This window comes from Typopeltis vanoorti, chromosome 10 (genome assembly GCF_054136105.1).
Source record: "Typopeltis vanoorti isolate ZY-2024b chromosome 10, IOZ_Tvanoo_1.0, whole genome shotgun sequence".
Classification (NCBI taxonomy): Eukaryota; Metazoa; Arthropoda; class Arachnida; order Uropygi; family Thelyphonidae; genus Typopeltis; species Typopeltis vanoorti.
This window is the reverse complement of record NC_143558.1, coordinates 139,850,675-139,876,029: the sequence shown is the minus strand read 5'-3', so window position 1 is coordinate 139,876,029 and position 25,355 is coordinate 139,850,675. Positions and strand designations below refer to the sequence as shown.

At 37.3% G+C, this 25,355-nt stretch overlaps 1 protein-coding gene across 2 annotated transcripts in view; it reads left to right on the top strand.

The window, feature by feature from the left end:
- LOC150102838 (protein kinase C-binding protein NELL1-like) overlaps positions 1–25,355 on the top strand; it is a 299,735-nt gene that overhangs the window by 122,927 nt on the left and 151,453 nt on the right. For both annotated transcript variants that reach the window (XM_090398962.1, XM_090398963.1), the window contains exons 6-8: positions 9,548–9,630; positions 16,565–16,693; positions 20,870–20,963. In XM_090398962.1, the coding sequence (XP_090255088.1) occupies positions 9,548–9,630; positions 16,565–16,693; positions 20,870–20,963 (306 nt within the window). The remainder of the gene's footprint in view (positions 1–9,547; positions 9,631–16,564; positions 16,694–20,869; positions 20,964–25,355) is intronic.

The window sequence follows — 25,355 nt, the reverse complement described above, 5'->3', positions numbered from 1 at the left end:
CCAGCTATCCATCTCACCAACCCTATATATATTCCCATATGTTGTAGTTTACGGATTAGAATTCCATGTGGTATCCTGTCAAACGCCTTTGCCAGGTCCAGCAGTATCACTGTAAACCCATTTCCCTTATCCAGTTCAGCCGTCACCTTGTTATAAAACTTGAGCAAGTTACTGAGGCATGATCTACCCTTCACAAAGCCATGCTGTCCCCTGTACAGTATCTCATTTTCATCAATCCATTCCTGTATTTTTTCCTTGACTACTTTCTCCAAGACCTTGACAACGACTCCTGATATGCTGATCGGTCGGTAATTTGCAACCATAGTCTTGGATCCTCTTTTATGCAGTGAAATTATTTTCCCCTCTTTCCACGCCTTCGAGACTAAGCCAGACCCGAGACTCAGATTAAACAACATGGTCAAGGGCACTGATAATTCCTTAGCCGCTTCATGCAAGACCAGTGCCGGTATACCATCCAATCCCACAGATGTATTCACATTAAGGTTCTGTAATAGACTATTCACCTCCACTTCATTCATCACAAACTTGTAGTAAAGGTGGAGTAAACTCTGATCACTATCCTTAGTATTTCCCATAATGTAAAATACATCTCCTAGCGGACATATGGGTGGTGGGGTTCACTATCCAGACCTGTTTCGATCTTTGTTTAGGTCTCATCAGTGGGAGCCAGACCCAGGTGTAAATACTCAGGTTGAAGTAATGCAGAACTTATACTTTACCATACGAGTTGTTAAAAAAGGTGCTGAAGTGAAACCTTTTGGCTCTCTTTTTCAGTAATTCTTGGTGTCTTTTGTGATGTGATTTTTAGCAACTTGTATGGTAATTTCAGAATTTGAAAGAAACAAAGTATTTGCAGCATGGTATACTAAAGTACACTACTTAATGGTTTATGGTTACACAATTATTTTATCAGCGGTAGTATTTCTTCTTGGATTTCAGTTTCTTTACACTTTCTGTTTATCAAACCATTCTTGATACATCAGAGACAGTTGTACATGGCCATCCTAGTAAGACAGTTTCAGAGATGTTTTTCCAGTCTGCCTGTCTCCCACTATCCTTTATTTGAATTCTCATGACCTATATCCATTGTCACACATATTGGAATGTGGATATTGTTTCTTAGGAGCATTCTTCTGCCTGTTGTTTCATATATTAGTTCTTTGCTAAATTCTTTAGAATTATTATTATTATTATTCAGGCCTCCATGGAGTCAAAAGACTCATTGTGGGAGGTCCTTCCTAAGAACATAAAGTCTGTCAAGACTCATTGAGGTGAGGTCTCCCCTAAGAAACTCAAAGTCTATCATACCACTCCTTAAATTCATTGACTGTTCTCGCTCTCACCACTCCATCAGGCAATGCATTATACGGTTCAACTACCCTCCATGCAAAGAAACCACTCCTCACCATCTTGCTCACACTTTCCTTTCATAACTTCCAGGGATGGCCTCTTGTTATCACTCCTTCCCACTGTTCAACCAAGCAAAAGAACTCCCCAGTGTCAACCCACCTGTGACCACCTCTCAACAGTTTAAAAGTCTCAATAATATCACCTCTCCTTCTTCTATCCACCAAACTCTGCAGTCCACATTCCCTCAGCCGATCCTCATAACCAAAATTGCACAGTCCTGAAACCATCTTTGTCATCTGTCTTTGTACCCTTTTCACAGTTAATTTATCCCCTTAAAATCCTGGGGACCAAATCTGAGAACAATAGTCTTAAGTGTGGTCTGATCAGAGACTTATACAATGGAATGATAACCCTTTTATCTCTGCAGGTCAGTGTCCTTCTCATAATTGCAGTAATCCTCTGTGTTACCTTCACCACCTTTGTAATATGTCCTCTAAATTTCAGGTTTCTATCAATCATCAACCCCAGATCTCTTGTCTCCCCTACTTCCTCCAGTATAACTCCTCCCATAGAGTATGCAGCATCCCATCGATGTTTCCCAAACCTCAAGACCTTTTGCTGCATTAAACCGACACCCCCATTCATTTGTCCATCTATCTAGCTTATTCAAATCCTCTTGCTGGGCTTCCACATCTGCACTATTACTAATAATCCTTCCTCCCAGCTTTGCATCATCCACAAACAACTGAATATCCCCTTGCAATCCACTGGCAATGTCATTGATATAAAGATTAAACAATATAGGTCCTAGTACTGAGCCCTGTGGGACCCCACTTGTAACCCTCTGCTTCCTTAACTGCTCTACCATACACAACTCTCTGATACCTATCAGACAGCCAATCCTGAATCCAGTTGACCAATCTGACATCCAGACCCTTGTGCTGCAACTTAAATATCAGCTTATCATGTGGCACCCTGTCAAATGCCTTTGCTAAGTCTAAGAAAATTGCAGTATATGCCTTTCCCTCATCTAATGTTCTTGTAACTTTATTATAAAAGGCTAGCATATTGCTAAAACAAGAGCGCCCTTTCACAATCCATGTTGACTCTCACAAATAACATTACCCTCATCTGCCCAATACTGTATACGGTCCCTCACTACTTTCTCCAAGATCTTAACAACTACTGATGACACACAAACTGGCCTATAATTAGACACTTCCAGTCTGTTACCATCCCAATTACCTTCCTTCCATTCCCTGGGCACCTTTCCTGCAGTCAGACTTTCATTGAAAAGCCAGGTTAAAGGCACTGTCAGTTCCCTAGCACATTCTCTCAAAACTCATGGTGAAATACCATCCAGTCCCAAAGCTTTACTGACATCCAGAGTACTCGGTATCTGAAACACTCTCCTGCTGTACCTCTAAACCTCGAACCTGCCCTATCCCTCTAGCATTAAAACTGATTCCTCTAGGATGAAATACTCCAATAAAGTGTTCATTAAACAATTCCACTATGTCCTCTGCATCAATCACTCTATTCCCATTTTTATCCCACAATATCATTCTTCCACAGTCATTTCTCCTCTTACTGGCCACATAGCTAAAAAATTCCCTAGGATTTTCTTTGGATCTTAGGGCCAATCTCCTCTCATATTCCAGTTTCACTTTCCTTACCACACTAGTCACTCTTCTGGCCTGTGTCTTATATTCTTCATGCATCTTCTCTTCACCTGTCTCCTTATATCTCTTCCATAGCCTCTTTGTCGCATGCAATTCCTGCTTAATATTGTTTGTCATCCACTTGTTTCTGATATCATGGCTACTGAGTGTAGATGTGGGCATAATTTGTGATAATACATTCATGAAAGATCGAGAGCTCATAGCACATCATTACAGTAGAAAGGATTAGGTAACAACAGCCTTTTTACCTGCTGGCAAAATAAATCCATTTCCGAAGGCAGCTTCCATATTAAAGTGGGTTGCTTGTTTATAAAACTTCAAATTATAATACTGTAGATTGTTTTACAATAAAGGCCATAGAAATAGTTCTTAAAATCTGCTCATATAATCTGTTCAAGTCCTCCTGTAAGGCCACAACTTTTGTTTGATTCCCCATCACTCCCCAGCTCTTTGCATCATCAATCTGTAAACAGTTGTATTTCTCCAGTTAAACCCATCCCAATATCATTAATATACAAGTTTAACTTTTGGCTCCAAAACAGACTCCTATAGCAGAGTAGTAGTGACCTTCTTCTTCTAGGATACCACACTCCATATGCAATTTGTTGACATCTATCTGACAGCCAGTCACCTATTCGACTTGCTAATCTATCATCCAATCCGAGCTGATCCAGTTTAGTTACCAACTTGTGGTGTAGAAATCTGTCGAAAGCCTTTGCGACATCTAATTATGCCACTGTATATGCATCTCCCTTGTCCAATGCATTTGTCACTTTCATCTGTCTTGTTGTAATACATAAGTAAGTTGGCAAAACATAAAACACAAACCCATTTTGACAAGCACAAATCACTATATTGAACTCTGATACCAAAAAATGTGGCAAATGGGTGAATATGAGACTGATAATACAAACATCGGAGTAATATATAATATATATAATGACACCAAACAAATAGGTAGGTGACCAGTGGTGTGCCACAGGACTCCGTAACATCTTGGATCATTGCTATTTTTCTTGTAATGATATCAGACAATTTAAAAGTAAAAGATAATATCCAGTTATTTGCTAAGATGCTAAGTGTGTGAAGGGAGAGATAGTAAATAACCAGTGTAAGATGATGTGAATAAACTGATATTGTGAGCAAAGATAATGGTTTTGTTTTGGTGTTAAAATGTAAGGTTATGCATTTGGACTTGAAAACATCTAAGCTCTATTGCTGTATTGTATTGATGGTACATTTATTGTAGGAAATTGAGGCCAGGCATTTGGGAATGATGTTGGAGAGTTAAGTTCAGTGGACATGCAGAAATGGACAGAAGAGCACAAATGATTACTTGGATATTGAAAAAAACCTAGTAGAGGAAGTTATTATTATTATTTGACACCTCCAGGGAGTCCAAAGACTCATCGAGTGAGAGTGTGCCAACAGCATCGAACGATTGGTCCCCTTCCAACTACTAACCATGCTCAAACTTACTTAACTGAGCCATTAGTAGCAGAGGCTCTACCAATCGACCAACCTTTGCCGGCTATCTTATTTTATAAGTTATCTTATTTTATAAGGATGATGCTACACACACTCATTGCTATTTTCATTTGATTGTCTTGCTGTCTTGGAAACGGGGTTGTGGAGAGGATCTAGAGCAGGTGAACGTGATTTTGTGACTTCTCTGAAATCTTTCTGTAGGGAAAGACTGAAATATTGTGAGTTACAAAAATTGGTTAATAGCAGAGAGAGAGAGAAAACATAATTTGCCAAAGGAGGTTAATGAGAATAAATGCAGGAGAAATTTTCAATATATGGTTGGAGAAAAAGAACGAGGTTTACCCCTGGAAATTAAATAAAATTGTGATTAGCATGATGTCAGAATTAGTTTTATTTGCTTGGAGAGTTGCGACTGAGTGAATAGGTTTTCTTCTAGTGGTATTTCAGTGCATTGTCAGTGAATGAGTTTAAGGAGCAATATGATAGGGAGAACAGTGTGAATAATGTGGTATGGATACTTTGAAATTGGTTATTACTCCTGTTGAAGTTTAATGAAAAAATGCATCTAGAGATAATTACTATGCTTTGCCTTGTGAAAGAAATGCAACTAAGCATGTACATGTAGGCACGATAACCGGAAGGTAGATTCAGAGTATGAAAGGCAGAATCCTGAAGTGCTAATTGATTCGTTCTGTGGATGCAGTGATGAAAACTCATTGAAGGTCTCTCATATCTAGAATTGGCCAGAGCATGCAACATGCCCCAAATCGTACAAATTTTGTTGCCTTACTTTACCTAAAATATATGAGACTGTTATTTTGAGACCTTTTAGAAAGTATCATCACACACACATTGGACAGGAGGAAAAGGAGAGATATGATAGAGACCTACAAATTGGTAAGGGGTTATTATAGGATTAATGGTGGAGAAGTTCTACAGAGAATAGTGGGAGATCAGGGGAGAACCAGAGGTCATCCCTGGAAACTGTATAAAGAGGGTGTGAGTAGGGGAGTGAGAGGCAGGTTTTTTTTATGCAGAGTTGTGAATGATTGGAATGCCTTGCCTGAGAGTGTGGTGTCTGCAAGGAGTTTGAGTGTGTTTAAGACACAGTATGATGAGATATGTGTGTGATAAAAGGACCTCCCAGATGAGTCTTTGACTCCATGAGGTCTCAGGGTAATAATAATAATAGAGGGCATGAATTAGGACTGTAGGATCCTACTTTTCATACTCTGTGCTTGTCTTCCTTCTATTGTGCCTGCATGCATATGTATGTATTTTTTTTTGTGCCCATGAAGATATCTTGATGACCAAGGAGAAATAATGGCATGGTAACTTATTATTAATGTTTGATCTCCATGAAGTCAGACTTATTGGAGGTGCACGTGATTATACACAATGCTCATCAAACCTTGCATTAAACTTATTCAATCAATATGTCTGCATTTGCCACATTTAAGCAATACATTCTGCTCACAAGCCACTCTCCGTGCAGTGCATTGTGCTCAAATCCCCTGACCATCCCACTTTCCCTCTATATGAAAAATTTCTTCCAAATTAAGCTGGTAACAATCCTTGGCCATCTTATGTCTCAATCATATTTTCCCCTCTCCTCCTATTCATAGGGCTTTACAAATTGCATTCTTTCAATCTGTCTTCGTATTCCATCTTCCAAAAAACACCTTAATGAATCTTCTTTGGACCTTGCTAACATATCCTCATCACTAAGAAAACCAGGTGACCAATATGTGCTCAGTAATAGACATGAAGCCTGATCAAGACCATATACAGTGGAACCAAATTTTGTATCTGCATGTCAAGGTCCTTTTTCATCATTGCCATAATCTGATGTGACAACTTCACAACTTGGGCAGTGTGGCCCCTGAACTTCAGGTCCTTTATATGGACTTTTTCAATTGAAGGTGTTAGCTGATCTCATACAGAGGTAGTAGGGTTATTTTTCTCCTGGAAACTGGGGTTTTTCATCCCATATAGACAAATCAGTCCTTCAGAATGCACACAATTTACAGGCAAAAAATACTAGCTGTGGTGGTTGGCAGTAGATACCATTGATGTAAAATGATTGGGAGCAGAGGTTCGGTGTAGTGGTGGAGACAGAGTTGTACAGTGGGTGGCCTCCCGTGATGAGTCTTTGGACTCCTTCAAGGTGTCACGAATAATAATAATAATTATCTATCCCCCACACACACACACTTTTTCTCTCTCTCTCTCGTTGCTTTGCAAAACCTTCATACACAGTTGTGTTAAATGCCTTAGATACAAGAATGATTTAATATTTTATGATGGTTTTTACTAAAAGTTAAGTTAGTTGGTTTCATTAGAGGTAATTGGAATTTTTTGTTGAATGTAAAACTGAAGTTTTTCATCTAACAAAACAGAACTTGGTTATTGACCAACCACACATTTAATTGGTAATATACTGGTCTCATAATTTAAACTTAATTATTTCAGTCTTAATTCTATCAAAACACAGCAGTGACCAATATTCCTGGATGAATGATGTGCCATGATTGTATAATTCACGTGTCTTTCCTTTATTTCTTCCTTTTCTGTCCTATTTACATCAATCACTGCCTTTTGTAGTACATTTTGTGAGAGAGAAAAAAAAAAGGTGGTGGGGGTAGGATACTGAAATAGGATGATAACAGCAGTTATTCTCTATGGTTATCAGCATGGGTTTGTTAAAGGGAGATCATATTTTACTAACTTTTTGTACTATAACAAGGTGACAAATACTTTGGACTGGGGAGATGCATATGCAATGGTGTGCTTAGATTTTGCAAAAGTTTTTCACAGACTGCCACACAACAAGTTGTTAAATAAATTGAAACAGATGATTGGATAACAGACTTTTGAGTTGGATCAGTGACTGGCTGTCAGATATGTCAGAAAGTTGTATATTGGGGGTGCAGTATCCTGAAAGAGGAAGATCACTAGTGGTGTACAACAGGGGCCAGTTTTGAGAGCATTGTTGTTCAGTTTGTATGTTAATGATATGGGAATTAGTTTAACTAGTGATCTAAAGCTGTTTGCAGATCCAGTAATAGGATGAACCAGTCAGCCAAAGGTGATTTAGCCAGTCTCAGAGAGAAGCAAGATTTCCCATCTTGGAAACTCCAACTTTTCATAAAAAAAAAAAAAAAAAAAAAAAAATTGGGGAGAGTAAATGCATATGTTATGGCCTTACAGGAGGAGTTGAATAGATTGTGTGAATGGGCAGGTAAATGGAACTGCCTGTCAGGGTCCCCCCCCCTCACCCAACATGAAGAAATAGAGAAGTTATGATGCCATTGTATAAGTCCTTAACCAGGCCTCATATGGATTATTGTGCACAGATTTGGTTGCTGGGTTTTCGTGGTGACGAGGTATGTTGGAAACACTCCAGAGAAGATTCACAAAAGTGGTTAGTGGTATTTTGAATGTGGAGTATAAGGAGTCAGGTCTGTTGTGGTATAAGTCCTGAAAGTTTTCAGTTTGTTGGCAGATTGTTGCCTATTCTAAATCTTTTTCTCTCTTTTTGCACCAATTCTTTTTTAACCTTCCACCTGCTGTTGGATATAGGGCCCCCCATCCCTCCTGAACTTTCCAGTTCTGTCTGTTTTTAGCCAATGTTTGAACATCTTATATCAAACCTTGGTGGATCATCTCTCTGTCTTGTTCTTTGACAACCTTTTACTTCTCTTGGTATCTACTTACTCCTTATTTTTGTTCACCTTTCCTGGCAATCTACTAATATGGCCAGCCCATCTCCACTAACATGCTTTACAACACTTTACAATATCTTATATTCCAGTCATTCTCTAATTCTAATATTTATTATTCTATCTCTTTTTGTTATCTGGAGCACTCTTCTCTCCAAGAATCTTTGGGCCACATGTCTGTCTTTCTGTTTTTCAGTCATTGCCCGTGTCTCACTCACTTCCATAGGTAACCACTGGAAAAATGCATATATTAAATCACTTTCTTTTTAAGTATATAGGTAAATCATCTAAGATAATCTTTATACAGCCAAAATACTTTATTTCCTTGTGTGGTTCTTCTACTTGTTTATCTTTCTTTTTTTTAAAACTAAGAAGTTTTTTCTTAAAACTTCTCCTTCACAATTTTAAGACGATTGTCTATTAATTTGATTTAATCTGAATTTGTTATCAGTTTGATTTCAGTTATATTAATCTTTAAACCTTTTTTCCCCTCCTGCTTTCTCTGTCAATGTCGTTTAGCATTTCCTGTGCTTCTGCCTTTTTTTTTTTCCCTAAAAGAACAATGTCATCTGCAAAATGTGATTGAGATTTCTCCACAACTGAGTAACCACAAACTGACCTTTCATCTCTTTGCTTGCTGTTGGGGGGGAAAAAAACAAAAAAAACATGATTAGTTTAACCACATCACTGTCAATATGGATAAAATGCATCACTTTACACTCTACACTTCATATCCATCACATATTTCAATGTAATATCAATGGTATTAAAATTTCAATATGCACTTCACATCCATAGTAACTTGGATGTATATATACATCCTGGCCAGTTGGGTGGTTAAAGAGGAATGCAGGGAGAGGGTAAGGATAAACAAAAGACATTGCAACCATAAAATTTTGTAACACATTCACAGTCATCAGTTCATTAAAAATATAAATAAATAAACTAACGTTTTTAATTTATTTACTTTTTTATTGAAAAAAAATCCTAAATAAATGGCATTATAATACTTGCTAAAGAATAATTACTGCTATATATACAGTGCTGATTTGTTTAAAATGTATGGACTAGGGGCTATAATATCAGATGTGTGGCTAAATTTGATCCTTTGAGATTAAATAACAATTTGTTTGTCTCCCAGCAGTCTGATCTGATAATGCTTTGCTGGTTGCTCATAATCAAGAACAGTTTATTACTAAATTATTGATAATTGCTCTATTGATCATAGGAGTGAATTTTTGCAAGTTTTATACCTTATGACAATTGTTCTGTATTTTCCTATAGAATGTCCAACATGTGGTCAGTTTCAGCAGTTACAGTTGTCAGTATTTCATTTAGAAAATCATATTAAGGAGCTAACAGAAAGGGTAAATACTTGCATATGTTTATTTTATTATAATATGTAAATTAAAGATTGTTATAGATCATAATAATTGCATTGTTATGTAGGTCTGATATTTTCATGACTACATGTTCAGAACATTTTGATTCAACCAATTTATACCTTTAGTGCTGTGTGTGTATTTTTCTTAGGTCATTTTGAATATCAGTGTGCAATTTATGTATAATTATCATCATTAGTATTTTGTCCCATATACTTAATATGCAAAACTTGAAAGCATTTGATTAAAATAATTACTTTGCTTATTTTAAATTCATATTAAAGTGAAATTCCTCATTGCATGTCATTCTCTCATCCTCTATCTAAAACATTAGTTTTCCAATAAATGTGTAAAGGCTGTTTCTTTCTTTCTGTCTGGCTGAATTTTGTATAAGTGCAAATAAGTATTTCAGAAACTGAAATTTGATTTTAAAAAAAAATAGTAAGTAGAAAACTTGCTGCATATCTAAATGACAAATATGCTCCTCTCTGGCTACAGCTAGTTCATCTTCTTTCTTTCACTTCACCTGTCTGCATTCACATGATTGAACTATTAAAAACAAAAAAATCAACAACAAAAAAAGATGTGGACTAATTATTTTAATTCTCAGACCCTTTCACCATCATTCTAGGCAGGTTGCTTCCTATCACACCAAATGTATAAATTCATTTTCAAAAGAGTGTGAGGAGTAGATTTTTTATATGGAGAGTAGTTGGTCTGTGGAATGCATTGTGAATGCAGCAGAAATGATTTCAAGTTTCAGTATTATATCAATTTTGCTAGTTAAATGGATTTTCCTTGATGAGTCTACTAATTCCATGGTGGTTACTGTCATAACAATATACAAGACGAGTTAAAAAAAAAAAAGACTGACTGTCCCCTTGAAAGTTGTCCCCTCTACTGGCAATATGCCATTCCCAATGTTTATTCCATTGTTGGAATGATTCCTGGAATGCCCTTTCCTTTCCGTGATGAAATTTCTGTGCCATCACAGAAAGGAAAAAAATTTCCTTTCTGTGATGGCGCATTCTTCACTTATCGTATTTTCCTGAATCTCCTCTGATTGGGAAACAACATCTTTTCAAAGTGGTTTTAAGTTTGAGAAACCGGAAAGTCTGCTGCGGGATAAGTCTGGAGAATAGGGTAGATGGGGCACAATGGATGTCTGATGTTTTGTCATATAACTGTGGAGGAAGCGTGAAGTGTCAGCCAGTGCATTGTTATGGTGCAACATCCAAGTCTGGTTTTCCCACAATTCAGGACTCTTCCTGTGCACAGATGCACAGGAAGAGACCTTTAAATGTGCGAAAACTTCCTGGTACAACTATTTGTTTACCATCTGATCACATGGTACAAATTCATAATGGACAATGCTTTTCCAATCAAAAAACACAACCAATATCACCTTGATCTTTGACCGATTCATCTGTGCTTTTTTTTGGTTGAGGAGACCCTTTCCCCACACACACACAATGACAACTGCATCCTGGCTTCAACATCATAGCCATAAACCCACATCTCATCTCCTGTTATGATGTTCTTAAAGTTTTCGTTACTATTTGCATTGGCAAGCAGTTCCTGACTGATTTCAACTTTCTCTTTCTGATCATCAGTCAACAAACGTGGCACAAAGAATTTTGAACACACGTGACACATCTGAAGTTTCAGTCAAAATTTGATGGCAAGATCCTATGCTGATGCCCACACTTCATCAGCAACTTCTCAGATAGTTAAATAATTTCCACTAATCAAAGCACGAACTCTCTCGACATGGTTCTCATCTGTTGATGTGGAAGATCATCCAGGCCTGGGATCTTCACTGACCAACTTTTCTGCCCTTTTTAAAATGCGTAAACCACTCATAGCACTGTGTTCAGCTCATACAGTCCTCCCTGTATGCTTGGTTAAGCAATTGAAATGTCTCCGTAAAATGTTTATGAAGTTTGCAGCAAAATTTCACACAAACGTTTATCTTCAAGCTCTTTCATTTGTCACTTTGTCACTAATCTTTGTCACTAAACAGCTTGTGCACCTGCTCACTTCAGCAGATGTAACTCTACAACTAATGCTCATAGCAGAATGGGGCAAATGGCAGTTTGTTGCTTGGTGCACTATTTAAAAAGTTTGGTCCTTTTTTGAACATCCTTCGTATATAATTAATAAAATATCCTAGAAGAGAAGTCACTAATTGTGTGTTGCAGAAGTCTGTTTTGGGATTATTTAAATTTTTTTTCAATGATATTGATGGGTTTAAATGGTGTCATACAGCTGTTTGAAGATGATGCAAAACTGGGGAGAGTGATGAGGAATTAAGCAGATGTTGTGGTCTTATAGGAGGATTTGGATAAATTGTATGAGTGGGTAGCAGTTTGGAATTGTCATTTCATTGTTACAGACTAGAAGGTTCTGAAATTTGACAGGCAACAATTATTTATTTTTATTTAGCATATGACGTACAGGTCTCAGAATAAAACATACAAATTACATAAAACAGCATAAAATCAATTGTAAAAATCATATTAAAAGGGGTACACTAGGTTGAAATGATTAAACATCAAAATTAAGAATCAGGAGTCAGAGCTTAATCCTGGATCCACTCCAGGGATTCTGGGATCAGTTTAAAAAAGTCCTCTTTAGAACCTGAGAATGAGTAGATAGGGCACTCAAGCACAATGTGATTGATAGTCTGGATCCCTCTTCTGCATTCACAGTTTGGAGTATCGGACCAGTTCCATTTATGCAAGCGATGCTTACATCTCCCATGTTATGTCCTGTTCTGATCCGATTTAAAGTGGTCCATACATGTCTAGGGAGATTGAAGCCCTCCAGATGAAATGTCAGATTTGAGATGGGTATTTGAGGATTGGAGGTATGTTGAAACCGATACTTTCCCCATGACTCGCATAGGCCGAAGTTCTGGTCATTTATTTGTATTGCATTCCTACAGGCAGGGTGCTTGGATTTCAGTCTTTGTGAAGTATGGAAGGAAATGTCTTGGTGGATAGGCAAGGAACTGTTTCCAATTATTTTTGTCCATAGTTTGCTTAAGGTTTGGGTGCTGCGGAGCAAGGGAGGGGCTATATTACTGAGAGTTGGGACTTAAAGCTCCAGAGATTATCCTCATAGTTTGATTCAGCTGGACATCGACTAAAGAAGTGTGTGTGCTGTTCAGCCACACAGGAGCACAATACTCTGCTGTGGAATAGACCAAAAACAGTGCAGTAGTATGCAGTGTGTTGGCATCAGCACCCCAAGAAGTACCAACAAGTTTATGCATTATGTTATTACAAGTTTTTAATTAAAAAATCAGCTAACGCCTTTTTATTCCCGTATATACGGGAGTAGGCGAGGCCATTTAGCCTTATCTAACTTTTGGAGACTGAGTGGGCAGTTCAATCTCCACTGGTACCCAATCAGAGACAGATGGCCCAAGGCTATCACTAATTAAGCGGTACGCAGTGAAGAGAGACGGCTCAAATGTGCCGCCATCTCGTGGTCTCTAACCCTAACACAATATATTTAATGTCTGAAATAATGTGGGTTCAACGGTCGATTTTCTTGAGTTTACAGGACGAAAAACCCGAGTTTCCGGGAGGAAAAACCTGCTTGCCCGTGCCAGAGATCGACTAACTCGGGAACCGGTCGAAAAAAGGCTTAGAAAAATTTCCTCTAGTCGCCGACTAGACTCGAAACCAAGACTTCCTTCGTGCGGCCTAGCGCGGTGGTGTGCAAACGCCACATCCACCGCGCTAGCGATATTTTCTAGATGATATTTAAATGTCAAACTTCTGTCTAGGGTAACTCCTAGGTATTTTGGATGATTTTTAAATTTCACCTGTTTATTTTTGAAGTAAACTTTTGGGATATAGTTAGCCTGGATATTACTTAAATGAAAGGATGCTACTTCAGTTTTGTTCAGGTTAGGTTGTAATCGCCATCATCTAAAGTATTTATCAAGTACAGCCAGATCTTCAGTTAAGGTGTTCTCAGCTTTTTGGAATGTTGGATGTTGAGTTGCAATGGCAATATCGTCAGCATACATGAAACTGTGTGATGCTGTCTCTGGGATATCACTAATATATAAGTTAAAGAGCAATGGGGCAAGAACTGACCCCTGAGGTTGGCCATTTTTAATCTTGAAGAATTTACTTTGGGATTCATTGAGATATACTTGTATCCATCTGTCTGCTAGTATTTGATTAATTAGGTTGGCCAGGTTTGGTGATGGGATAGTTTCTAGGAATTTTAAGATAAGCCCCTCTCTCCACACTGTGTCATAGGCAGCATAGAGGTTCACGAATACTGCTGTTGTTTTCGATTGTTTTTCATAACTGTTCTCTATAAAGGTTGTCAAGGCCAGTCCTTGATCACAACAACTTCTGTCAGGTTTGAAGCCAGCCTGTTCCTGTGGAGTTCTGTTATGTATTATTATTTTTTTATTATTATTATTCCTGATACCTCCAAGGAGTCCGAAGACTCATCGTGGGAGGACATCTACAACTGTCTCTGCACCTAACCTCTACTACGAATCATCTCTATCAACGCCATCTGCCGCCCACCTCCAAAACCACCACAACTAGTAATTTTTGTCTGTAAATTGCGTGTGTTCTGAAGGGCCAATTTGTATGTATGCGGGATGAAAAACCAGAGTTTCCGGGAGAAAAAACTCTGCTACCTCCGTATGAGATCGGCTAACTCACCTTCGATTGAAATCGACCAGATAAAGATTCCTCCTGTCGCGACGAGAATCGAACTTAGGCCTATTGCAATTGAAGGGCGCAATGTACCGTCGTTCTTCCAATTGCGCTACGGAGGTGCTATTTGAAGGAATATACTTGAAGGAATTCTGTTGTATAGCATTCTTTCGAGAAGTTTCAGGCAGATACTTAACAAGGCAATAGGACGGTAGTTGGAAGCAATTGTAGGGTCTTTGCCAGGTTTTAAGACAGCAATGATTTTAGATCTTTTAAAAATTGATGGAAGTATGCCAGAGTCCAGGATATTATTGTACATAGCAGTAAGCCATTGAATAGTTTTGGGTCCACAGTTCTTAATGAATTCAGGGCAGATGTTATCGAGTCTAGCCGCCTTCCCAGTCCTCAATGAGTTAACTGCCTGGGTAAGTTCCTGGGAAGTGAAACCCTGGGATAGTGATGACGGTAGAAGATCTGTTTTGAGATTTTTTAGTTTTTGTTTCACCTCTCTCGTAGCTACTTTATCTTGAGGATATTCAGTCATTGCGACTAATGTGTTGCAATGTGTTTTGGACCTATGGTAGGAAGTTTACCAGAAGTCCTTGTATTAGGTTCAAGCTTCCTAATCAGGGACCAAGCTTTTCGACTGGAATGAGTAAAATTAAAATTATTCATTGTTTTAATCTATTTATCTTTTCTAGAATTGTCAAGAGACTTCAGTAGCTCAATGGCTACTGTAGGATTATTATTAGTAGAGAATTCTTTATACAGTTTTTCACTGTCACTATTCCAGCCTGGGATGTATTCTCTCCTAAAACCTCTTGGAATGGTTCGTTTGGCAGCACCAATAAAAATGCCAACAAATTTATTGTAATTGTTTACATTGGGCTTTATGAATCTTATTACAATGTCAACCTGTTTCTTAAAAGAATCCCAGTCAGCTTTGAGAAAGTTCCACCTAGGTTTAATATTGTTCTTATGATTGGAATATTTAGGCTTACTTTATAGATTATAGGTCGATGTTGGCTATTTGAAAAACTGTCTAATACTTTCCTAGAGATGGGAATTTGGCCGCCATAATCATCTGCAGTACAGAAGCTCAAATCAGGGTTATATCCACTTTCCCATCTAGAGGAGAGAAAGCTCGGTTTATCTTTGGCATCAAAGATCAGATAGAGGTTTTGATTTTCCATCCAGTTCACTAGTAGAGTGCCATTTAGGTCATCCTTTCTATAGCCCCAAAGGGAGTGATGACTATTAAAATCTCCCAGGATTATGCTTGGATGTTGTTGCTGGGACAGTACTTGATTAGGCCATTTAGTTAAGGGAGGTTTATACACGTTAGTTATAGTATAACCAGATATTATAATAGATACACTATATATGTCCTTGCTGGTACTTGGTTCACAGATCTTATAATCAGAAATGTCATTTTTTATATATGTTGCCACACCATATTTGGGATGGTTTATGGCGACAGTAGGATGCTAAGTATTGTTTATAGCAGGTGAGAATAGGATACTAAGTATAGACTTGGTGGAGAAATTTTGCAAGACCTGGTCTCCTCAAATGATCGTGTGGATCCTTGTGGACTAGGATCTGAAATTCAGAGGCCACATTGCACAAGTTGTGCATTCGTCACATCGGATTATGGCAATGATGTGGAGGACTTTAATGTGCAGAAATAAAGAGATTCGAGTTCTACTGTATAAGGCCTTGTTTTCCTGGTTTTCATGGTGAAGAGAATATATTGAAAAGGATCCAGAGAAGACTGACTAATGTGGTAACTGGTCTTCAGGATGTAAGATATGAAGATAGACTGAGGGAATGCAGTTACAAAACCTTTTGAATAGGAGGAAGAGAGAAGATATGTTTGAGATATTTAAGTTGATAAAGGGTTGTTACTGGGTTAACTTGGAAGAAATTTTTCATAGAATAGGAGAGGGTGGCAGAACAAGGAGACATCCATGGAAGTTGTATGAGGTTGTTAGCAGGGACATATGGAGCAGGTTCTCAGCATGGAGAGTAGTGCATTGTCTGATATTGTGGTGAATACATTGAAAGAGTTTATAGCATCGTTTCTTGGGCTTTGTGTGCAACTCCCATGATGAGTCTTGACTCCATGGAGGGCTGGTATTAATAATAATAATAATATATTTGTACTTAATAATATATATTTAATAATTTTTCTTTTCTTTTCTTTCTTTTTCTTTTTTTTTCTTCAGTTAGCTTTTGCCGAACAACGGATATTGGCAATGGAAGAATGTGAATGCCAAAAAAGTTGCCACATTAATGGTTCTGTTCATCCTGATGGAGCAATTTGGGAACATGAGTGTGACATTTGCTCTTGTGTGGTATGAAAAGTTAAATCTTGATAATTTTTCTGATTTATTAGTATTAATATTAGTAGCTATTATTAGTATCCATAACAGTAAATTTTGATTTTGTATGAAGAAAAACACAATTTAGGTAAAAGAGATTAATCATAACTGCTTGCTGGTAGTCAGTAGCTATAGAACACCTGTCCAGATAACTGCGATAAACTAAAATGCTGCAGCACTCGATCAACGTGTTAAACTATTGTTTAACACGTTGACTGCCGTAATGTTAAAATATTTTGTGATCCCAAGGCCAACTTCTTTTTGTTTTACAATTTGCTGAAAGTAACATAAAATAATCATATTTTATGATTTTTTATCTATTTCATGCAGCTAAATAGATTTGTTAAGTGCGAATCACGTGTGCACCACGCGGCCTGAGAAGAATTCTTTTACTGACTGGGCCGAGGGTGCACACTTGATTCGCCCTTCACACAAGGTCAAACTTGCATATCTACGATGCTTACAAACAGTTATATGCGTTCAGTGTTTGTCCAGTGGAATAAATTTGTTATAGTGATAAATATTGTTATAAATTGCCCTAATATGGGAGACTACGAAAAAGAGCAACATCATTTAGAAGCCTTGAAATGAAATTCTATCTGATGACGGACCATACGAATATTCATTGGAAAGTTACAACAGAAGTAATCTTAGTTCTGTGTCTTCAGATTCTGATTCTCTCATTGCTAGAAAGAGAATAAAAGTATCTACAACTGGTAATACCGAAGTTTTCGCTCCTAGTACATCTCAGTTTACTGCTGCTCATTCTGTAGAACAAACAATTGATGATGTTATAAGAAATCTGCATTTAACTAATGATTCTTCCTCAGATGAAATACTTGGAAATGTGAATTCAACCGACCTACAATGGAATGAAATTACAGGTGATAATCTAAAACATTTTCAGTTTGTGGATAATAATTTTGGAATAAAACAAAATGTTATTGAAGAAATGCACGATAAACAGCCTGTAGACTTCTTTTTTATGTTTGTTGATGAAGGCCTGCTGGACCTAATGGTGCAAGAAACTAACAGATACGCTGTTCAAAAACTCAGTAAGACAATTTTACCAAAAGCAAGAATAAGAAAGTGGAAAAACACAAATCCCAATAAAATGAAGATATTTTTGGGTCTGCAAATTTGGTTCGGTTTAGTGCAGATGCCAAAATTGGAGTGTTATTGGTCGAATAATATCCCCTATTCTACAGAAATCAAACAAGTTATGTCAAGGAATCGGTTCGATCTTCTTCTCAGTAACTGGCACTTCACAGACAACGAGGGTGGAAATACTTCTGAAAGACTTTATAAAATTACACCTCTCATAAATCATAAGAAAAAATTTCCAGAAAATAATGATGCCTTCGAGTAATATTGCGTTGATGAAACTTTAGTTCCTTTCCGAGGTCGTCTTGCCTTTCATCAGTACATCAAGAATAAACGACACAAATTTGCCATAAAACTATTCAAATTGTGTATTGAAGATGGATATACATATGATTTCAAGATATACTGCGGCACAGAAAAGACCAATACCACAAATAGTGTTCCAACTTCAATTGTTATGGGACTTTGTGAGAATTTACTTGACCATGGGCGCACAATAATTGTACATAATTATTATACCAGTATTGAATTAGCGCACAAACTTTTGAATAGACAAACACACCTTGTAGGCACTTTGAGAAAAAATCGAAAGGGAATTCCACAGAAACCCAGAAGAAATTGAAAAAGGGTGAAATAATTGGTAAAGAAAGTGACACAGGGGTGGTGGTAATAAAATGGTGCAATAAACATGAAGTGCTTATGTTATCAACAAAACACACAAACAAAATGAAATCCCTTACAGCAAGAAATGGTAATGAAGTGCAAAAGCCAGAAGCTATTATGGACTGTAACAAAAGCAAAAGTTTTATTGATCTATCCGATCAGTTAAAAGCCTATGCTTCTTGTCTTCGAAGAAGTGTGAAATGGTACCAAAAACTTGCAGTTGAAATTCTTTTAGGTTCTGCTGTGGTGAACGCTTTTATAGTATATAAGCGAGTTACTGATAAAAACATTAGCATCACAGAATTTAGAGAAAAAATTGCAAAAGAGTTATTAGGAATTACACCAAAGGAAAATAATGTCACTTTGACTTCAGAGAAGGAAAAACATATTTTAGAAGAGGTTGGTACCAGTAATAGGAGAAGATGTACATCTTGCTACAAAAAGTTAACCGAAGAACATAATAGAAAATATGCAACATCTAAGGTGACACAAATACAGTGGAAATGTGTTCAGCGCGAAAAATTTTACTGTGTTCGCTGTTTTACTATTGTGCATAACTGTAGTTTGTAATTGTTTAGTATGCCAAAAAAGTTGTCGCATTAATGGTTCTGTTCATCCTGATGGAGCAACTTGGGAACATGAGTGTGACATTTGCTTCATTGTGACATTGCTCAATCAATCTACATTTGCAATTTAAGTGTAGCTGTCTAGCTGAAGAAAGAGCAATTCTACAAGCTAAATCAAAATATTCACAATTAAGATTGTTCTTCAGAAACTTACAGATTTTTTTGAAAAGAAGATGCTTAGTGTACTGGATTTGGTCTAATAATAAGACCTTGCTAGCTTTTTGATAAATCTTATGTGCAGTAGAAAGTTTGATAGCCTCCTTGATATTAATAAAATTTGGAATAATATAAGCATAAAAAGCTAATGATCTTCTGGAGAATGATGAGAACACCTAAAATGTGCTGGGAGGGATTCAGACTTAGCAGAATACAGTCAAGTATCCTAGATACAATAATATGCCCAAGTGACCCATTGATCTGAGTCAACATGGAATGTGATCAGTAGGAGGAAGTGGAAACGCACAGACACGGGGACTAAAGACTGACAGGTCAGGAAACATATCAGGCAGAAAAGGAAAAATGCATTATTAAGAAATGTGAAGATCTGAATACTAGATGAAAAGGCACAATTACAATTGTTAGCTCAAGTACAAATTGTATACTTTCAAGTATACAATTTGTACTTGATAACTGATACGAAATGGACAGTGCTAATGGAAAAAAGGAGTTGTACGAGAGAGAGAGAGAGTGAAAGAAAGAACTCATGGCAACGAGGAGATGTTGGAAAGTATCCAGAGAAGATTCCCAAAGGTGATCCGTGGTTTTTGTAATGTGGAGTACAAGGACAGATTGAGAGAACGTAAATTGCAGAGCCTTGTTAATTGGAGGAAGAGGGTGGATATAATTGAGACGTATAACTAGTTGGGGGGGGGGGGGTATCAGGTTGACGTGGAAGAGATTTTTCATAGAATGGAAGAAAGGGGTAGAACAAGAGTATTGCTGGTAGCTGATAAGGAGGGTGTGAGCAGAGGATTGAGGAGCGGTTCCTTTTTTGCATGAAGAGTGGTTGATGAGTGGAATGCATTTCCTGATTGTGTTGTGAATGTAGACATGTTGAATCAGTTTTAAGGCACAGTTGGATGAGTTTTGTGTGCAATAGTGTGTATCTCCCACAATGAGTCTCTGACTCCATGAAGGTCAGATGTTAATAGTAATAATAATAAATGTGGCTATAGATTTCATTTTATGAAACTCAGATTTACTGATATTTGGGTTGATCATATAGTGAAACCTAGTACACTAATGATATTCAGTAGTGAAGCCTGGCCAGATTATTCTTGAATTATTAAATTTATTATTTTCATAACTTAGACATGACAGAAATGCTGTTCAGTATTTATAGAAAAGCACTTATCAAGCACTTCTATGGAATGAATTGCCTGATAGGAAGGTAAGAGAACAAACAGTGAATGAATTTGAGGGTTGGTGATGGATGTTAAATGTTGTAGCTCTATAACAGTCCTTAATTATGCTTCAGTTACCTCTGTGAATAGAGGAGCCAGAATACTAGTAGCAGTTTCCCATTTGAATTATACTACTTTTAATTCTGCTGTTTTTTGCTATCCTAGTAACTTCTGACCTGTTCCATAGATGGTCAGATATCATGTAACTCACCATAGTTAAGTACTTTATTTTCTTATATGGTATACTGATGTTATTAGTTAGAAATATACCACATGCATAATGAAATATCGAAGAATGCCTGTTTGGTACCATTTATCAGCTACTAAAATTGCATAATAACTTTCTTTCAAAGAAAGGAGAAGTTAAGTGTCGTCCAGTTCAGTGTCCTATCCTACAATGTAAAAATCCTGTGCAGTCTTCTGGAAAATGCTGTCCAACCTGTCTTAGTAAGTTTAAATTATTTTTATGTAAATTTAATATAACTGTTTTTTAAATTTTCTTAATTTATTTTAAAAGTTATGTTCCAGCCTTAGAAGATGACTTCTAAGGCTGGAACAGGCCGTACTAGGCCTAAATCCTTGATATGCATGATGATGATGATGATTTTAAAAGTTACAGCATATTTTATACTGTTTTGTTAAGCACATCTTTAAAATAAGAGATGAGTTTCTCATACCTACATACAGAATATTATGAAACTATTTGTTATTAATGGCTGAGAAGTAATAATATAAACAGCTATGTACTACTAGTTGTAGACATCAAAAATGTCATTGTGTCCAATCATATCTTTGTGATCCATAACTTCAGATCTCCTTTACATGCTCATTGTCATTCCCTGATATGCACCCTCATGGAATGTTCAGATACTGTGAGAGAACTACATGATTAACTTCATATTATTACTTTCCTGTGAGTACTTTCCTATCATTTGCTATTTATCAGGTCTCCATTATTCTTGACTCTTATATTTGGTCATGAAAGACAGGCATATGAATTATATAGTGCAACTATAGCTTCATCATCTTGGGTGACCTTTTGCCTGCAATTATAAGCATCAAACATTTGTTTTGCTAACAGTTCCTTTTCTTTTCCTGAGCTTAAATAGCTAAGGAAAGATGAACCTTTTGAACTTCCTCCTAAGGAAGGAGGAGCAATTCCCTTTTTTTTAATATCTTCATTTCTTAGTGTGATTTCCATTTCTAACTTTCTGAACTGAGTTAAAATTGGTTTGAACACCGTATTCTACTAGCTTAGTGTCTTGTCTAATTTATCTCTTATTGCATACAGATTTATTTACTTGGCTGTCTTCCATGCCATCTTTGCTTTCTGTTATCTATTGCATATTTAAGTTGCCATGATAGCTAAAATGGTTATTTGTTTGTGTAGGTCTTCATTTGGGTATGCAGTTGATAAGTAACTGAGTTCATTATCTTAGCTTTTACTTGCAGCATTCTATCAATATGCTGCAAGTAAAAGAAAGAATGAATTGAACTAGAAGGGAATGGATACAGCATGATATGTCTGGGTTTTGCTAAGACTTTTGACAGAATACAGTATGGTAGACTGTTGCATAAATTGGAGAATATGGGTTTGGATCAGAATATTAGCATGGATAAGAGGATGTCTTAGGATGACTGACAGATATCAAAAAGTGGTATATGGGGGATGTGAGTCATCAAAATTTAAGGTAACAAGGATCAGTGCTTGGTCCACTGTTATTCGATCTGTTCATTAATGATATTGGAAAGGATTTGACAAGCAACATGCAGCTATTTGCTGATGATGCAAAGATAGGTAGGGTAATCAGGAATGCTGCTGATGCAGTACTTGCAGAATGATTTGAATAGGCTGGAATTGTGGGGATGGGAAAATGGGTGTCAGTTCATTGTCAGTAAATGTAAAGTCATTCACTTCAGCATGATTAGATATCTAATGTCATATTATATTGGTGGGATTATGCTAGAAGAAACTGAGGCTAGGGATCTTGGAGTGTTATATATAGGAAGTTGAAGTTCAGTTGCCATGATGCAAGGATTGCAAATACAACTCAAAAGATAATAGCAATGCTGAAATGAACATTCACATCTAAAGATAAGGATGTCATTTTGCCTCTTTATAAGGCCTTGATAAGACCTCACTTGGACTATTATGTGCAGTTCTGGTCTTCTGGTTTCCATTTTGATTCTGATATATTGGAGAGAGAGTACAAAGGAGAGTGTTAAAAAATTATATCAGGATTGTGGAATACTGATTATGAAGACAGATTAACAGGAGAAAGAGGAAGGGGATGATATGATTGAGACTTACAAACTTCTGAAAGGGTCCTACAGGATTTCAATTGATGGAATTTTTCAATTTATGGAGGGTGGGGAAAGGACAACAAAGCATCCTTGGAAGCTGCTAAGAAGGGGGTTAGGGCTAGATTTTTCTCTCAGGGGTGGTTCATGATTGGAATTGATTGCCATTGGATGTTGTGAGTGCAAGCAGTGGAAAGTTTCTTTTCATGTCCTCCCTTTGTTGATCCAGAGCCTGTGTTCTTTGAGAGTTTGACCTTCTATAAGTCTTCATGATTCCACGCATCTCACTCTTGTTTGAACTGCTGTCCAGAAACTGTTTCAATGCTGTCATATCAGTCCACAAGGGATTCTCTAGTATTGCTCCATTATCATGAAATCCTGGTGGAAATGTTCAGTCTGCTTATTGCTCATTTGACCAAGGTTTTCAAGAATGAAGACCAGGAAAATTAGCTTGCTGATCTTGATGAGAGCAGATACTGTGGAAGAATTCCCTGTAAATGGTGCTATGACAGCATTGAAACATTTTCTGGATAGCAGTTTAGACATGTATCTAACAAGAGTGGTTATTTGTGTTAGGTTATTATGTTATACTTATTACCAAGAGTATCGGTAATAAGGGAGAATATTATATTATTATTAAGAGAAACCAAGGAGTTTAAGACTCATTGAGGAAGGCCAAATACTATGCACACCAGCTATCATACTTATTCTAGAGTGTGGGTTACAGAAATTGGTTTCTGTAACCCACAGATCTTCAACCTGTTCTTATAAGGTTCATTCCCCCCACTACCATCTTGATCACTCACCTCTGGATCCTCTCTACCTCTTCCTCATCACCAAGAAACCCAGGTGACAAGATCTGCATGCAGTAGTCAAGATGAGTCTTATCAAGGCTCGTTAAAGAGGAATAATAACCTGCTTGTCTCTGTTTGTCAAAGTATTCTTCAGTAACCAAGTATGTGATGAGCTGCTTTAACATACTTTTGTTGGGTGCCCTCTAAACTTTAACTCCCTATCCACTAACACTCCCAAATCTGTGGCTTTATAAATTTCCTAGAGTGCAGTTCCATCATTGTGGTATAGAGCTGGTCATCTATTCACTCTTTACATAACCTTACACTTTGCCATATTAAACTGAGATCCATTCCCCTTTACTCAGACTGTTTACCATAGTCTGGGTAAAGAGATACCAGACTGTATCTCAGTTTACTGCAAAGTTCATCTGTTTTCCAAAAGAACTCTTTTGGAAAACAAATGAACAGTTCTTCTTAGATCCTTTCCTATATCATTAATGTACAAATTACAATAGTGGCCCCAAGAACAGAGCCCTGTGGTATGCCACTAGTTACTGGTCTTCTTCTGGACAGTACTCTTGAATAAACTAGTCTCTGATATCTCTCCATCAACCACACTCTTATCCACCTCAAACCCTATATCCATCCCCATGCTCTGCAGTTTATTGATTAGAATTCCATGTGGTATCCTGTCAAAAGCTTTTGCAAAGTCCACAAGTATCACTGTAATCCCATTACCTTTATCCAACTCAGCTGTCACTATATAAAATGTGAGCAAACAATTTACTCTACACAAAACCATGTTATCCCCCCATACAGTATTCCATTTCCGTATATCCATTCCTGTATTCTTTTGACTAACTTCTCCTGTGCCTTGACAACAGCTCCTGATATGCTGATCAGTCTGTGATTTGCTACATCAGTCTTGGAGCCTTTTTTTATGCAATGAAACTGATTCCCCTCTTTCTACCCCCCTGCTACTAATCCAGAACTGAGGCTTTAATTAAACAATGTGGTCAAAAGCACTGAGAATTCCCTAGCACCTTCATGTAAAACTCAAGCTGGTATACCATCTAATTCCAGAGTTGTATTCACATGAAGGTTCTGTAATAAGCTGTGTGTATCTCTGTTTCATTTACCTTAGTTCCCATATAAGTCTTTGCCTCTCTCTTTACTGCAATATCTCCACCTTGATGATATACGCTTATGAAATGTTCACTTCGTATTTCTACTATTTAGACTGCTTCAGTTACCTCCCTACCATCAGCATTCATTAAAATCATTCTGCCATAAACATTTTTCCTTTTACTTGCAGCATATCAAAAGAACTGTTTGGGATAATCTTTGGCTTGCACTGCCAATTTCCTTTCATAATCTGCTTTTGTCTTTCTTACTACACTGGTTGGTTACTCTACTAGCCTGTGCTTTGTACTGCTCATGTGCCTGCTGGTCACCTCTCTTCTTGAATTCCCTCTGCAATTTTTCTGTTTTTGTAGCTCCAGCTTAAAATTGATATTTATCCATTTTAACTCCCACTTGATTTACTCTCCTGACTGTATGCAGTCTGTCATTTCTTCCCTCAAACACCCCTTACCACTTTCCTTGCAGTTTCATATGCCATGGCATTGATCCAAGCAATCTCCAAAACTTGTCATACTTACCAGCCCTGTAATTCCACATATACCTTTTCTTAACAGAAAATTCCACACATTTAGCCACCTTCCATCAAGACCATATGATCACT